The sequence below is a fragment of the Botrytis deweyae genome, assembly GCF_014898535.1.
Source record: "Botrytis deweyae strain B1 chromosome Unknown BDEW_038, whole genome shotgun sequence".
NCBI classification, from domain to species: Eukaryota; Fungi; Ascomycota; class Leotiomycetes; order Helotiales; family Sclerotiniaceae; genus Botrytis; species Botrytis deweyae.
In genome coordinates, this window is record NW_024066245.1 from 304,665 (window position 1) to 320,967 (window position 16,303).

Below are 16,303 nucleotides of genomic sequence, written 5' to 3' on the forward strand. Positions count from 1 at the left end.
TTACCACCAATACTTATTGTACCCAATCATTACATTCCATTCGCGCCATTACTAGCATAAGTTAATACGAACTCTGTTATTCTTTATCGTGTGACTATCAAATGTTTACTCTATCTATCAAAGCGGGGACATCTTCGGTCGCCACTCGGCTGAGATGTGAGACATCTCAGCCAATGAAACTGTGTGACTCTTCGATTAGTAATTAATTACTAATGTTTCCACTAAATCTAATAACTAAGAGCTAAAAAGCTACTTAATAAGATAATTATATAACTATATATTAGTTTTTAAACTATCTAGTATACTATAATAAGAGTTTAATTATTAATTTAAGAAGCTTATCTTATAATAATTTTATAACTCTAATACTAGATCTTCTAAGTAAGTTTATTTACTTATATATTAAAGTAAAGTAATACTATATAAATAAAGCAAGTAAGAATTAAAACTATATAAGATAAATAATATATATATATATATATTTAATATATTATTAATAGAAACTAACTTTATCTCTTAAATCTAATTTACTTTTTAAATATAAGTTATTTATAATAAACTCTAAATAAAGTCTACTATTAATCTCTAGTTTCGCTTTTAATTATATATTAATTAATCATTTCGGAGTTAAAGATTACTTTAAAATAGAGAATGAAAATTAAATCTAGTTCTAGAATAAAACGTATTATAATCATATACGTATTTATATAGTGAAAAAATTCTAAGCGCGTTGATTTCTATATTATTAAAAACCCTCGTACGCTTAGAAGACTAACTTATATTGTTTGTAAAGTAGTAATACTACATTTCATTTTGTATTAAGTCTCTGATTCATTTGCTCAAGATCCTCACCATCCTCGGCTCTCTTAGCTTTCTTTCTCAAAGGGCTCCGTGTGTGACCATTAGTCAAACTCTCGAGTTTTGAGGGCTCTACACCTGTTACATCTTTCCTTTTCTTACCATTTATCACCGCTTCCTGGGCTGAAGATTGTTGAGCTCGGTGCAGAGTAGACTGAGCAGGCGCAGGAGTATCACCTGCGGGCTCCGTGGTATCATTGCTGGAACTCTTTTGCAAATATTCTAGGCCAGCTTGCAGGTCTCCGACTGCTTCAATGAGATCCGCACTCATCTCGGTTAAACTCTTCTGCTGAGTCTCGATCTTTCCGTTGAGATCTTGAATCTTAAGATCCAGGGTTGTGTAAGACTGTTTGAGTGTAGTCAACCCAGCTTGAGTGCTTGTGGTAGCTTCATCAAGCTTCTTGGCAGTTGTTCCGAGCTTAATTTGACCTTTAGTCAACAAGTCTACTTCTTGGCGTAAAGACTCGGTAGCTCCATTGCCTGCATTTGTTGGGCTTTGCTTGCGAACAGATTGGCCTTGGAGGGCCACTACTTGACTCTTCAACTTCTCCAGTTGGGTGGTATGACTGGAATGTTGCTTCCTCAACTCTAAGAAATTTCGTTCGGCATTTCCAACATCGGGATAGATTACTTCCAACTGGTGCAACATATTCTTCGCTAGATCATCTGTTGATATATTGTTGAATCGACTGTTTAGGTGCCTTAATGCTATAGTATTCGCGTTTTGGTCGTTGTTCGTTTCGGTGACTCGATGAGCAAAGCGATTTAGGTCTTGCACGAATACATCCATACGAATCTGAATATTGGCGATCTTTTCATTGATGGTTATATCACTGCGTTGAATAGAGTTTACTTGGTTATCGAGCTCCTCAACACGTTTAAATAGAACTTGGTCCATTTGTTCCCGCTGCTCTTTATAAAGTTCAAAAGCTTTCTTGACATCCGTGATATCTTGCGCTGCTGTGGAAAATGGCGAGATTCTCGTGACTGGCTTATTCATACTGAGAGGATCTATCTTTTTGAGAGAGTCCTCCAATTCATTCAGCCTAGATTCATAATTTTCCATCGTGCTTTTCAATTGCTCATGAACTTTAGCATCTTCCTGGGGCATAGTGCGGCTAGGAGATCCAAGAGAGCTTTCGATCTTGTCGATTCTTTCCTCCAGAACCCTAATGTCTTCTAGAGCATTACGAATTCTAGTCTGCATCACCCCGATCATCGTTGCGCTTGATCCGCTTGCTATTTTGGAGGGAGCCTGGGATATGGCAATGGACGGAGGTTGAGGAATCTGCTCCAGTCGACCAATCTTATCCTTTAGGGAGTTCAATTCCTCTACAGTAGTTCCAAGACTTTGAAGGATGACTTTATGAGTATTCTTCATGGCGTTTAGCTCTTGTTCGTGAGTTCCAAGTTTTACGGCGACGTCCCTTTGAGCAGTCTGGAGTTCAATAAACTTTGTCATGTCGTTCTTTAGCTCACTAATTTTTTCCAGGCTCGACGACTTAAAATCATTTAAGGAAACCCTGTGATTTTCTGACGACTTTTCGAGGGATGTGACTTTACTTGTAAGAAGTTCAATATCATCACTTTTCGCTTTCAAGATGGTGGATTGTTTGCCGGTCTCCTGCTGGAGCGTTGTCATCTTTTCCTCTGAGTTGTTGATCGACGCATCATGTTTCTTCAGGGAATTTTCATGGCTATCTAGGCGGCTATCTATGCGGGGACCGAGTGAAGCAAGTTCGCTACGAGTAGCTTGATGCCGCTGATCAAGCTTTGTAAATTGATCAGACAGATTTTGGTGTTCGCGTTTTGTCTTGGCTTCGCTGGTTTCTATCATCTCTGCAAATTGTGCCTCACTTCTTTTGATCTCGGCAACAACCTTGCGATTTTCGACTTGACTTTCTTGAAAGCGAACATTGATATCGGAAATTTTATCTTTCTGATCCATGGCAGTCATTGTTTTCTCAAGGTCCTTCACTTTCTCTTCCAACTTCCGACAACGTTCCTGGAGGTACCTCGAGTCATCTGCGATAGGAGGCGAGGCTTTGATAACCAGGCAAGAGGCAATATTTTTAGCTGCCTCTTTCTGCAATCTCTTGGCCTTCTCAAGCTCTTCGTTAGTTTTCGTGAGGACATCTTCTGCCTCAGCTTTGCGTTTATTTTGTACATCCATGTGCGTAGGGAAGCTTTGCATGATGGGACTCATCCTCTGTATTTCCTCAACTTGCTGTTTCAGACTCTCTTCGGCCGAGTTTCGTACTTGATTTAGCATACTCCTAGAATCCCCTTGGTTGGCAAATTGCATCAACGCATCAATAAGAGATTCTAACTGAGATGATTCTGTAACAGGAACTTGTTTAGAAGCATTGATGAGGGGGTTGACAGATTTTTCCATAATATTACTCGGTCTTGATGGCATGGAATTTGCAGTGAGATTCGAATATCCTTCTCCACGATGATTGGTCCCTAGGGTTTGTTAGTTTAGGTTGCATAATTTGATTCTGACGAACATAATAAAGACTCGAGTTCGAAAATCATAACGTTGTCAATGACCTGTCCTACCACGTCCGCTTAAATAAGACAAACTATTGCTACTTTCACAAGAAAATCAAGGAACATTATTCAACAGAGCAGCAGTGTCCTCCTCACAGGGTTTGTCACTATTTGAGCTAGTGCGAAAGATTGAGCTTTCCGTGGCTTTCGAATCAAACTAATTTGAAATTGTTTCGGAAGATAATGATAAACTGTACTTGCCTTTTGATGCTGGTTCAATATCAGTCGTTGCTGTTGTTGGTCTTGTTGTTGTTGGAGAGCGATTATCAGACTTAGGGAGTTGAGTATTCATCGAGCTGTTCTCCTCAGAAGAGCGACTCCCTCGATCTGCCCTCTCCCCATTTCTCTTGGTGCCACTGTCTTTGTTCTCGCGACCTCCATCCAATCTACGATTCTCATGTCCTTCTTCATTGACTTGCCCGTCTCTGGAACCATAATTTTTAGCCGGCCTATGCCTATCATCACGATGGGAACCTGTTGGTCCTCGTAGAGGAGGTCTATCCTCTGAGTGTTTGCGGCTTGACATAGTTGGCGACGACAGGAAAGTACTTCTTTGCCTTGCTTGTCGACGATCGAATCTTGAAGCCCCAATACTAATTTTCAATCAAAGAGGTTGAAAAGCGAGACTGACTTTCCATGGAATGAATAGAAAGAAGAAAGCGAGTTCCCTAAGCAGAATACCAACATTAATAAATCCTCCGAGATGACTTGGTAAGAAAGTTTGCCCTGTAGAGTTGAGACTAGTAAGATGAAGTTAAAAATTACCCTCGTCGGCGTGGACTTTGAGAAGATGGTGAAAGGTTGAGAGGTTGTAGGTTGTGAAGTGTAAGTAAGTTAGTTGTGGGTTGTGGTTAGAGATTACTCTCACTTCGAGTGAGGTTGAAAGAGTGTGTTTGATATCAGTATGGAAAAAAAGTCTCTTCGTATTTCAGACCTCTTCGAAAAAAGGTGTGGGCAATACTAGGTATGAATGTATGAATGAACAAACAGCCAGGCGACTTGAATCAAAGGTTTGAGAGAAGGTGAGGAAAGAAAGTGAAGATAGGTAAATGCTAGATAGCGAGAGGGAGGTAGGTAGAGATTAAACATGAGAGCTTTCTTAAATTCAAGTAAAGTAAATACGCTTTTAGATAAATTAAAAATTTAATAGGGAATTTATTCCTACGCTAGCAGGGATAGTACATATCTCAAAGTCACGCTAAGAGCTGAAACGGCTTAGTGCTACCCACCTACTCAGGATGCTAGGTAATCAAGGTGGTCTCTTTATTACTAGAATTCCACATCGGTTGGATATATTCACCCTTTGTATTCTCATTCTCATTGAATAAGCGTAAAGGCTGATCTACCTCGCGACCGACAGAAAAAACCGAACACCAACCCCGCAAAATAAACGAAAATTTGAAAATGATTCTTTTTCAAAACTTAGTATTAATTTGATTTAATATTTTAAATCTTTTTGAATTAATCTATAGAGATTACAAGCTAATAAATAAGTATTATTAAAGATTTGAAAAGACTATATTGAGTTGTTGTTTATATATCAAATTTCGATTGAGGTGAAGATTTTTGGTGTTCGGTTTTTTCTGTCGGTCGCGAGCTACCTACCTACTACACCAGTACAGCTATCTATCTATCAGCTGATCATATATTTGAAAGCTCAACAACAATAAGTACCTAGTGCTACCTACTTAACCATACCAGTACCTCGAAGCAAATCCTAGACATCGATATCGATATCTAAATCTAAATCCAAATCTAAACCCAAGTCGAATATCAAGCAGTGCTTGATAACGCTTGACAACGCTTAAGAAACGCGTCGCGGCACTCATCAGATACCTGCCCCCAAAACTTTTTTTAATCTGCCCGATAAGAGAAAAGAAGAACGAACGAACTAACTTCGTTCTTCCGCCTCGTCCATTTCATCATAACCTACTCGTACCACATCAACAACTATTCTTTCTTCCCCCTACCTGTTCACCTCTATCAAATCTCGAGTTTCCGTCAAATCGCAAATTCTGCACCATGGCTGCGGTAAGATAAATTCGTTCCAAATGAATCATGTATGAAAACTCACAAAATTTTAGTCAATTCAAACCGTCTCGGAGAGCAAAGAGTTGCGCGGGCTCAATTTAATCGCCGCTCATTCTCATATTCGCGGCTTAGGTGTTGATCCGGATAGTCTTGAACCCCGCGCATCCTCCCAGGGACTTGTAGGTCAGGAAAAGGCGCGTAAAGCTGCTGCCGTCATTTTACAAATGGTCAAGGAGGGGAAGATAGCAGGTCGAGCAGTCTTAATTGCGGGTCCTCCGAGGTATGTGATCGTAGAGGTCGTCATGAAAATCTATACTGACCCGCGTGTCTATCAGTACTGGAAAGACGGCGATAGCAATGGGAATGGCACAATCTCTAGGCTCGGATGTGCCATTTACCATGTTGGCCTCTTCAGAAATATTCTCCCTCGAAATGTCAAAAACTGAAGCCCTTACTCAAGCCTTCCGAAAGTCGATAGGCGTGCGCATAAAGGAGGAGAGTGAGATGATTGAAGGAGAGGTCGTTGAGATCCAGACCGACAGGAGTGTAACAGGTGGTACGAAGCAGGGCAAATTAACTATCAAAACCACTGACATGGAGACGATATACGACATGGGAAGCAAGATGATCGATTCCATGACAAAGGAGCGCGTAATGGCGGGTGATATTATTTCAATTGACAAATCCTCTGGCAAAATCACCAAACTGGGGCGGTCTTACGCAAAATCAAGAGATTACGATGCAATGGGTGTAGATACAAAGTTCCTGCAGTGTCCTGACGGAGAGCTTCAAAAGCGCAAAGAGGTTGTCCACACTGTGAGTTTACACGAGATCGATGTCATCAATTCGAGAACGCAAGGTTTCTTAGCTCTCTTTTCAGGAGATACTGGAGAAATCAGAAGCGAGGTTCGCGATCAGATCAATACGAAGGTTGCAGAATGGAAAGAAGAAGGAAAAGCCGAAATTGTGCCTGGCGTTCTTTTCATCGATGAAGTCCACATGCTGGATATCGAATGCTTTTCGTATATTAATCGTGCGTTGGAAGATGAGCTCGCACCTATCGTCATAATGGCAAGCAACCGCGGAAACTCTAGAATTCGAGGCACGAATTATAAGAGTCCCCATGGATTACCTCTTGATTTCTTGGACCGGGTCGTCATTGTTAGCACTCATCCATACGCCAAGGAAGAGATTCAGCAGATTCTCTCCATTCGTGCACAAGAGGAGGAGGTCGATGTTTCACCCGATGCACTAGCTTTACTTACTAAAATTGGGCAAGAAACTGGTATCAGATATGCCAGCAACCTCATTACCACATCACAACTTATCTGTGCCAAGCGAAAGGCAAAGCAAATTGGTATCGAAGATGTTCAACGGAGCTTCACTCTCTTCTTCGACTCTGCACGTAGCGTCAAATTTGTTACAGACTTTGAAAAACGTCTCATTGGGGAGGAAGGAGGTGTGAATTTGTCAGTGACCAATGGTCATGGCGATGCAATGGAACTTTCATGAATGACGAAGGGTTCGAAGGGTTTTAGATATGATCGTTTGGCGTTGGTCGTTCCTATTTGCTGTGTGGTAAGCAAAGCAAATAGTAGAACTTTATGTTGTATATTAGGGCTGACTAAAAGTGGGCGCAATTACGGAGATGTAATGGAATGGGCAAACTTCCTTTAGCTGAGATATGATGCAATACACTAATCCTATGATATGTGAATGGCTTGGAGATGTCATATAACTCATGTGCTCAATCGAGAACGATGTACTTGTCTTTGCACTATCGCAGCAAAATAAGCCAACTTTAACATGTAACTATAAACTAATTACGCCCATTAATTCTTTGTATCCCGGGTATCATGGCATAATCATACAAAATCCGCAACTCTACTCCAATTACCCTCCTGCCCTACTCTTTTAAACTCGACTCCCTCTCCAAAGTAGCCCGCATCTTGCCACGCTACCATAGTCGGGCCATCAAAAGGACCTTGTTTGGCAGCCCCGTCCCGACCATCAGTCCATCTGTATTCCCACATTTTGGTGGGCGCGGGGCCATTCTCTTCGTTCATAGCCACTTCTTCGGATGGCTCTTCCCAGTCTTCACCCGTCTCTCTCCGATATTGTCGTATAAGCATCTCTCTCTCCTGCTCATAAACATCCGTTTGGCCTCTTATGAGCAATTGATCAGCAGCGCCTGTAATAGCGTTTATAGCATCTCGTATTCTGGTCTGTTCCGGGTCTTCAATCTTCTCAGCATCCACATCCATAGAATCATCCTTTTGGGTTTGCTTCTTTAATTTCCATTTCGGTATTTTCTTCGTCTTTACTTGGCTCTTTCCAAGCCTTGCCAGCGCTTCGAGAACTGTCTCGGCTTTATCCAATCGTAATATTAATGTTCGTAAGATATCTGAGAGTAACATGGCATCATCCTCGAGCCGTTTTTGCCGCCGTTCCTCCTCCCTTTTCTCGTGTGCTTCAGCAGCTTTCTTCATATCCTTCTTGCTGATTCCTTCCAGCCAAGTGTCGTGCACTGCATCTCGATCCGCTGCATTTCGCACAAAATTGCCATTCGCATCAAATTTGCCTTCTTCCTGTTCAGCCTTCATATTGAAGGCATCGACCTTAGGGGCATTCCTCTTCAATCCACCGGCACCAACCTCCTCGTCTACGTCTTCTTCTTGTGCGGCCAACACGGCATCTTCTTCGTCATCGCTGCTCTCTTGGTCGTCCATCGCGTGCGTTGATAATTTTCCTTTTGGGTCCAATGCAAAGTTCCCAGATACATGACCTCCACTCTTGCTACCCAAAACCTGACCTTCAATTTCATCTTCCTTCAAGAATCGTACTTCTTTCCCTTTTTTGCGAGCCTTCAGTTCACTCTCGTCCTCATCGCCGTCCGCAAATTCATCCTCCAAGTCTGCAAACATGTCCGCATCTTCCTCCATATCCGTCTTCCCATTTGTCGCACCAGGTTTCTCCTTGCTATATCCATCTAGGGCTTCCGCCAGGTTTACCTCGCCCTTCTTTCCTTTGGCTCTTTCGTCTGCACGCGCGTCGAAACCCTCATTATCAGAATCAGAATCGTAACCGTCGATATTAACCGCTCCTCTTTTGGTACCAGTTCCTCGACTTCCGATAACATCTGCATCCAGAACTGCATCTTCCTCGGGTTCGTCAGCTACCAAAGCAGATGGGTTTCTTAGATCGAATTTTGGTTTCTTTGAAGGGCCATCCTCATTTTCATTCCGATGCGAACGGGCAAATTCTTCGCCAGCACGTTTCGGTCGCGCAGCTGCGTATCTGGAAGACATATTGTATTTCTTATTCGCTATCCCTTTGAATTGAGAAGCTTCGAGACTTTGCAATATGAATAATATAAAGTAAATGCTGTCTTTCTTTACAAGGTTCGGGAAACATTTGAAGCTTTAAGGTTTCGGAGTTAAGAGTCCCCCGCCATTAAAAAGCAACCGAGAGAGAGAGCTGGTTCCTGCGTCATCTCTTGACAGCCTTTGAGCTTCAGCTTATTCACTTACTATAAACTTTCATACTACACCAACAAACTCCGAGAACTACATCTACTTACAAAAGCCATACAAACAATTTAATTGCAAATAAATCTTACAAGAATATCTGAACTTTACCTCTCATCCAACTTTTTCAAGGCTTTCGATTTTTTACGATACAGATTTTACCCATCATACCATAAGATACGGATCTTACTTATTCAAGAAAATGGTATGTGAAATGATCCGCAGGCAATATGTCCCTTCGCATGCTGATGAAATCAATAGTCCTACTCGGGTTTTTATGAAGGAGATGACCCAGCTGCCATGTATCAAATGTTGCAGCAGCGCGGGATGCGAGGGCCTCCCAAACGTTTCGATGAATACTACCGATGTTATCCAACTGTCATGATACCCGGTCCTGAACGAGACAACCTTAATTATGGAGGAAAGATTATTATGCCACCATCTGCTTTGGAGAAGCTTACTCGATTACACATTACGTACCCTATGCTTTTCGAGCTTATCAACAGTCGACATCCCGATGGACCAAAATTAACACATGCCGGTGTACTGGAGTTTATTGCAGATGAAGGAAAGGTTTATCTTCCACACTGGGTACGCGCCCTTTCTGTCTCATCGAGAAGTATGTTTTTAATCTAACCACCTAACTCAGATGATGCAAACCCTTGGACTTGAAACTGGAGATCTCTTCCAGATCAAATCGACCGATCTTCCCCCTGCCTCTCTTATCAAACTTCAACCTCAATCCGTCAATTTTCTCGACATCTCGAACCCAAAGGCCGTGCTCGAAAAGGCGTTTCGTGACTTCTCTACGGTCACTAAAGGCGATATCTTTAGCTTCCACTATAACGATACTATCTACGATATTGCGGTGTTGGAGGTCAAACCAGTTACTGACAAAATGGGGGTTAGTATGCTCGAAACAGATGTTGAGGTCGATTTCGCAGCTCCGTTAGGCTATGTCGAGCCAACTCCAGTCAGGGGTAATGGTAGCGGAACCAGCACACCTAGAAGTGCCATCGGCGGTTTACCTGCAGGTGGCATGCTTCATAGTCAAGGAACTATGGCACAGGCTATCAACTACGATGCCATTGCACCAACATCTAATTCTGTCGCACAAGGCGCAAAAGCGGCCTCATCCAACTTTGTATCTGGTGGTCACAAACTGAGCGCCAAGAAGGGCACAAAGACCCCCACACCTACTGCGTCAACTCCTGTTGCTGGAGTTAGCACGAACACTCCTGCCGTATCAGCTCGAAGAACGAATGGTCCTCAACCTCTTCGATTACCACCCAACAAACTTTTCTTCGGTTACGAAGTCAAACCAGTCAAAACCCAAGCTGATAAGGATAGAGAGAATGCAGATGCAAAGCAACCCCATTTCTCGGGGCAAGGACAATCACTGAAGACCGGCAAGAAGGTGGAGGCCAAAAGCGAGCCAGCTCCAGAGCCTCAAGCCAAGGGCGACAGTATAGGTCGGAGGCTGGATGGAAAAGATGCCAATAAGTAGTGGGATAGAAGCGAATATATCATGATGATGGTGGCGTTTAAAGGCGGGTAACCTCTCTGGCGTTCGGAGGCTTGGCACATAATGCTGCATGGGAAGGAGGACATCTTATGCTATTTAGATCTTTGCGTTAAAGAAAATCTGCATTCTGATGATACCAGTAGGTATGGAACTCTGTGAAGCAACCTGTATTGTAGTCAACAGGCACTGGAAATTGTTTAAGTGACCAAAGTCCACCAAAGTTATTCAGAGACCTTTCATACTATGTCAAACAGTGCATTGCCTAGCATCCAGTCGCATTTTCCTCCGCGCTCCGGACTGGAACATAGAAGAGCTTTCATAGCGGACACAAAAAACCTCGAGGTTATTGCATCCACAGCGACCTTCCAAATTTCATGATTTCATTTCCCAATATGGTAGGCATGATTGAAGTTGTGCAAGTATCTATCGAACCCCCTCTTCCTGCCAGATTTGAGGATACACTTCGAGCCGGTTATTCCGAATTTGTCTGCGCTCCTTCTCCAAGAATATCAATGTGTTCATGTGCAAAAACTTCTTGTTCCTTATCCTTCTTGGGACACATAATGCTTCATTAATTCGATGCAACATAATTCTACTTTGACAGACTTGTGTGAACTTCTTCTTTTGTTGGAAACCATCAATAGCACTGTTATCGATACGCATCTACCATAAAATACCCTTCAAATACTTTTTCGTGGAAGACTAGCAACACTCAAGTTTTTGGAAGACATACGTTGTTATTATAAGTTTGCTGTTGGTGCTGACCTAAAAGTATTGGTGAGCGCCTTATGAGCATGAGCCTTCTTGACAAACCGAAGATACATCAATGTTCGTGGCTAACAGACCGGTTGGCTTTTAGAAATTTCTCATCTTAATGATTAGACCTTAGCGGAAGAAATACATCCCTCGGAGCGACGATTTTACTGATAAGATAATCTCTATATTACTCGTTGCTGGGGCTCCATCATATCCAGAATGCCAACTTCGCGTGGCAGGAGACAAAAGTTTTCTTCTCAGGAGGATGCGTACCTTTGCAATTTCAGAGAATGGCGAAATGAAGAAGTATCAGAATCATGGGCTCAGTTTCTCGCCAGATACGAGAAGAAATTCTGGGCCGATCCCCATAGTTCAGCGTCACTATTTCGAAGGGCCGAAAAGCTTTCTGGTCATCGTCATCAGACTCTATCTCGAGTTGAAGAAATGATGCATCACATGCTTAAGATGCGCAAATCGAGTCTCTTGTGGACATGGGGAAGAATCGGCCAGGCCTTTGGTACCAATGCGAGGACTGCTTCTGCGGCATATAAGAATTTCTTAGAGAGGAGCGGAATCGACGAAGACGAAAATGAATCTCGTCGTATAATGTGGACTGAGTCAGACAGAAGGAGACTCGGTAGGGCGCGTCATCTCGGTTACTCATGGGAACGTATATCTAAGCAATTTGGTCACGAGGAGTATATCTGCATGTCGGCACATTACATACAATCTTATGGGGGGACCAGGTCTGGGAACTTGAATGCCTCTTTCCATCCAAAGCATTTTTTTTCTTTCATTGGAAAGAGCAGCGGGCATCCCATACAAAAGTCAGCGGGTGCCCCAGAAGTTAAAGTTGAGGGTGAAGATTATCGATGGGTGAAGAGCCTCGTTACACGAAATAAAAGAGGACAATCACATCCTAGGTCTGGCGTCAAAAATGCTAAACAATCAGGAAGCGGCAGTTCGCAGTCATGCTTCACTAATTTAGAGTACGTGAAGAGCCATTCTGTATTAAAATTGGAACAGAATTCTAAGTTGATCGGCCGTATACCAACAAAGCATTCGCTTGATGGAATCAAGGCTGCAATGGCACCGACATCTCAGGCTGGCAGCGGTTATTGTGCCCCCTTAAGAGCGGCAAAACCAACCCGCAGAGAAAGTCTTGCGAAAATGAGATTCAATGGATGTGCGGCGAGCCCAAATTTTCTACAAACATTTGATTCTCGGCTACCTGAAACTGGCCGCCGGAATGAGTTTGGTCCCAGAGGTTTCGTCAAGATCGACACAGAGACGGCCAGCCATTGTTTTCCGGCCAGTCTCAAAAATCGAAGAAGTTACAAGCCCAGCTGCAGTTTTGAAGAACTGGATGGACCATATGTCAAGGTGAAGGAAGAAGTGGAAGATGATGAAAGCAATGAGAACATGAAATATTGCATGATTAGTAAATCAAGATGACTTGGATTCATCTCTGCAATATTGGATGATACAGACATAGGATGTATCGTTTGAGAACTTTGTAGTATTGTTAAATTTGTTTCGTTATTGACAAACCTATGAAGAGGGAGATGTTGCACTTCAGGGACAGCATGATTAGTCAAACATGTATTATTTTCAATTCTAGGGTTAATCCGCGGTCAGGAGTATTCGTCAGAGGAAACGTGGTCCATTTGCTTAAAGTATCAAAACCCTAAAACGAAAGAATTGTTTGAAATCGACAAGCAAGTATTACACAGTGAAGCTAAACAAGTTATTCGGATTCCCTACTTCCCAATTTTCAGTAAAACTCTACTTCAAGAAGAATCCACAGGAATCATCGTCGTAGTTTTCTTCCCTTTTGACCAATAGTCCGGACTGCAGTCTAAAAATCAAGATCATCAAATCCCCAAACCAAGGTAACACATTCAAATCATTTGAAATTGTTGAATTTTATCTAAATGATGAGTTGTTTTTTCAAAGTTCAACTGCTTTTCGACATTCGAACCCTCATACTATTGGACTGCAGTCCGGACTATTGGGTACCCTGTGTCTGTCCTGGAAGCTGGTGGTATCATATCCACTAACGCTTTGGGCCCAGGGATCTAAACAGTATCCCTGCTCATCTCGATGCGCGGCTCCAAAGGACTCCTTGTATCCAATTTGTTCGTGAAGAGGCGTACCAAAGAATGAAGCGTTAGTCATACGGCTGTTGAGACTTCCCGTGCTGCTCATGGAACTGTTGAAACTAACAACACCGGGGGTAGGAAAATTGAGACTGTTTGGAGACGCGGGTGAGTTCATTGAGAAAGGGGTGTCGAGACGGACGGACTCTTCTGGATTGGAGAAAGAGATATAGAAGTCGGACTCGGTTTTCATCTTTGACTGGGGAGTGATGGGTGTGGCGGGTTCGCACTTGGCGACTTCTAGTGCGGGGAACAAGCTGCTATGGTTCGTCTCCATGTCACTTGTGTTCATGTAGAGGGGTGTATGAGCGTTCTGGGACTCGTATTTCATGTGAAGATTAAGGTTGGGGCTATCGTGAATGTTCTCCTGATTTTTGAGTTTGGGCTCTCGTTTGGTGGATTTTTTCTTCTCGATCCTAGAACGTCGAGGAGTAGCAATTTTCCTGGTATGAACGGGCGATAATGTTGCATTGTCCATTTGTTTCTTGAATCGAGAGTAGCGCATTCGAGCAGCGTGACCGTTGGTAATTTCTTGGGAAAGAATAGGATCACGCGCCACTTTATTCCAATCAATCTGTGGAATTATTGTCAGTATTCCACTCACACAATGAGATTTTTCATTAAATAAGGATTTCATACATCTTTGAGACATTTTTGACTAAGTATTGCATATAGCAAGCGATTAATGGCTCCGTCATTAGTCATTGTTTGATTTGCGATTGAGCTAGCTAACTCGATGACCGCGGGGTAACACACCTCACTTCGGGTTTTTTCGATGTATTTAAGAGGGGGGACGGGGGGGCGATGAAGTTAGACTGAGTGGATTAGGAAGCCTTTTAGCGTAGATAGTAGGGAATGAATGCTTCCCTCGCTGATGCAACAGGGCGCAAATGGCGTTTTGGGGTCTTGCTTTTGAAGGCGAAGAAGCACAAATATTGTAGGGCAGCAAGAATGGTGTTGTGAATATTTGCAAAGAATCATGTGAGGATTTGTGAGGGGAAGATATAGAAATATTCATCTTGATGCACCAATCTTGCGCGGAGTTTAGTAGTAGAATGTGCATTTTCCAAGCTGATTTTATTGAAAGAGAACTTAAAAACATTTGATATTCTATTGAAATGCACACAGATATTGCTTTTGGTAAGGATGTGTGTAGTCAATCAATGATCTGAAAGGAAGTTGAAGATATCAGAAAGGTATTCAATCTGCTAATATGTGGCACAGTGATTACGACCGTCGCTCGTGCCCCTTTTCGGTAGATATATCAATACAACCCCTGGGCTTGGAAGGATTATCAAACAAAAAAATTGACGAGGTGACTTTCCTTTTCCTTTTTACATATGCTTATTAGGTAGCTTGAATGAATGGAACAAGTAAGAGTGTCGTAAGGATGGCCAAGTGATTGTTTGATAATAAAAACAATACCCGAGACACGCGCGCCACAGCGACAAACACTCTTTGGAGTGTTTGATAAGGTTGCATTCATTTACTTTTGATGATTCTATCTGTGAATCATGATTGAAGATTTTGTGGCTATTTGCATTAGTTCCCTGTCCTGCTTCCATTCTACATTTGCTTTGCCTCACTCAATATCGTGTGACTGCATGAATACTACCTGCCTAGCTGGAGGTAGACAGAAGAATGTGAAGATTGAGCTATGCATCTTGTAGGTATGAAGATGATCAAAGCCTACGGGATTATGATCTGTAGTTGAATAGATGATGAAGTGAAGATTCAGATTGTTGAAGTTGGAAGTTAATTTCTAGAAACTCTTTAAGAAAATCAATCGCAAGGCCTTGCATATACCTACCTCCTCCAGCTGTATCTATCTACCCAATTCTATATACTTAATTCACTCACTTGCGGAAATCATGTCATTTATTTTGAAATTCACTTTTCATATGATGTATCTCTCCACAATCCTTCTCAATCTTGTTTCTATCCTCCACCCATCTTCTTCCCAAACCTACAACTTCATCCATCTACAAACTCAATCAGCAGCAATAAGAACAAGAACAAATTCCAATCTCGCATTCTTCAATCAATCATGCCTTCTCAGTGGGATCATAGGGCTGACAAGGATTTGTTGTTGGCTATCATCGAAGGAAACAATCTCAAGGCTATTGAATGGCCCATAATCTCCGAGAGTCTCCAGAAAAAAGGCTACTCTTTTACCAAGGAGGCTTGCCGGTACGTATGGAAGTTTGTTTCATATCTTGTCCACGGTCTATGTGTGTTCCTTGACTTATATCAAGGATTCTGATCGTTGTTTCGATTCGAATGGTCTTCCTCCAATCAAAATTGAAGTCCAGTGTTTCTCAACTGTATCTCCATCCGCATAATAGTTGGCTTCCTTAAATCGCAACAATTCTATCTCTACCACAGCCCCTCTCAAACAATTCTTGCACAAAGACTGACCAAGCAATAAAAGACAACATTTCCAGAAGATCAGAAAAGAATCTCGCATCGGCTCTCCCTCTGCTTCCACACGCGCCACTTCTGCTGCTACCTCTGTCAAGAAACGCAAGTCCAAGGCTGCTTCTATCGAGGAGGGACAAGAGAATGAGGAGGAGGAAACGCCCTCGAAGAATCAATCGAAGCGGGTCAAGAAAGAAAGTGATGATCAATCTGCAGCTGAACTAGGAGTCGAGAGTGAGGAGTGATTGTGGTCAATGATTGCCGGTAAGTAATACATCATCGCTGTTGATAGATAACTCTGATGTGGTACGACCAGAGCCGGGATGCTGACAATTGAATAGTCTTGATAATGCTTGGCTTTGGGGGGATATTCTCTCTCGTTGCATATTATACGGTGGCCAGGATGGAGATTGGGCTGTGCACATTAGACATCAAAGAAGGAGCAACAAAGTAACTTGCAGTCTGACTGGTCTCAC

At 42.5% G+C, this 16,303-nt stretch overlaps 7 protein-coding genes across 7 annotated transcripts; 4 read left to right on the forward strand and 3 right to left on the reverse strand.

The window, feature by feature from the left end:
• Positions 1-808: 808 nt before the first annotated feature.
• Positions 809-3,937, reverse strand: EAE98_010646 (uncharacterized protein; the record flags this gene model as incomplete). The annotated part of the gene is made up of 2 exons (XM_038958267.1): positions 809-3,324; positions 3,613-3,937. The coding sequence occupies 2 exons, from the start codon at positions 3,935-3,937 to the stop codon at positions 809-811; spliced, it is 2,841 nt and encodes a 946-aa protein (XP_038805451.1).
• Positions 3,938-5,433: 1,496 nt separating this feature from the next.
• Positions 5,434-6,954, forward strand: EAE98_010647 (uncharacterized protein; the record flags this gene model as incomplete). Its single annotated transcript, XM_038958268.1, has 3 exons — positions 5,434-5,442; positions 5,496-5,722; positions 5,778-6,954. 3 exons carry the CDS (start codon positions 5,434-5,436, stop codon positions 6,952-6,954), a joined length of 1,413 nt encoding a protein of 470 aa, XP_038805452.1.
• A 353-nt stretch (positions 6,955-7,307) lies between these two features.
• On the reverse strand, positions 7,308-8,750 carry EAE98_010648 (uncharacterized protein; the record flags this gene model as incomplete). Its single annotated transcript, XM_038958269.1, has 1 exon — positions 7,308-8,750. One exon carries the CDS (start codon positions 8,748-8,750, stop codon positions 7,308-7,310), a length of 1,443 nt encoding a protein of 480 aa, XP_038805453.1.
• A 421-nt stretch (positions 8,751-9,171) lies between these two features.
• On the forward strand, positions 9,172-10,476 carry EAE98_010649 (uncharacterized protein; the record flags this gene model as incomplete). Its single annotated transcript, XM_038958270.1, has 3 exons — positions 9,172-9,174; positions 9,231-9,560; positions 9,619-10,476. The coding sequence occupies 3 exons, from the start codon at positions 9,172-9,174 to the stop codon at positions 10,474-10,476; spliced, it is 1,191 nt and encodes a 396-aa protein (XP_038805454.1).
• A 993-nt stretch (positions 10,477-11,469) lies between these two features.
• Positions 11,470-12,705, forward strand: EAE98_010650 (uncharacterized protein; the record flags this gene model as incomplete). Its single annotated transcript, XM_038958271.1, has 1 exon — positions 11,470-12,705. One exon carries the CDS (start codon positions 11,470-11,472, stop codon positions 12,703-12,705), a length of 1,236 nt encoding a protein of 411 aa, XP_038805455.1.
• Positions 12,706-13,233: 528 nt separating this feature from the next.
• EAE98_010651 (uncharacterized protein) lies at positions 13,234-14,114 on the reverse strand (the record flags this gene model as incomplete). The annotated part of the gene is made up of 2 exons (XM_038958272.1): positions 13,234-13,983; positions 14,049-14,114. 2 exons carry the CDS (start codon positions 14,112-14,114, stop codon positions 13,234-13,236), a joined length of 816 nt encoding a protein of 271 aa, XP_038805456.1.
• A 1,342-nt stretch (positions 14,115-15,456) lies between these two features.
• EAE98_010652 (uncharacterized protein) lies at positions 15,457-16,072 on the forward strand (the record flags this gene model as incomplete). The annotated part of the gene is made up of 2 exons (XM_038958273.1): positions 15,457-15,599; positions 15,841-16,072. 2 exons carry the CDS (start codon positions 15,457-15,459, stop codon positions 16,070-16,072), a joined length of 375 nt encoding a protein of 124 aa, XP_038805457.1.
• Positions 16,073-16,303: the final 231 nt, after the last annotated feature.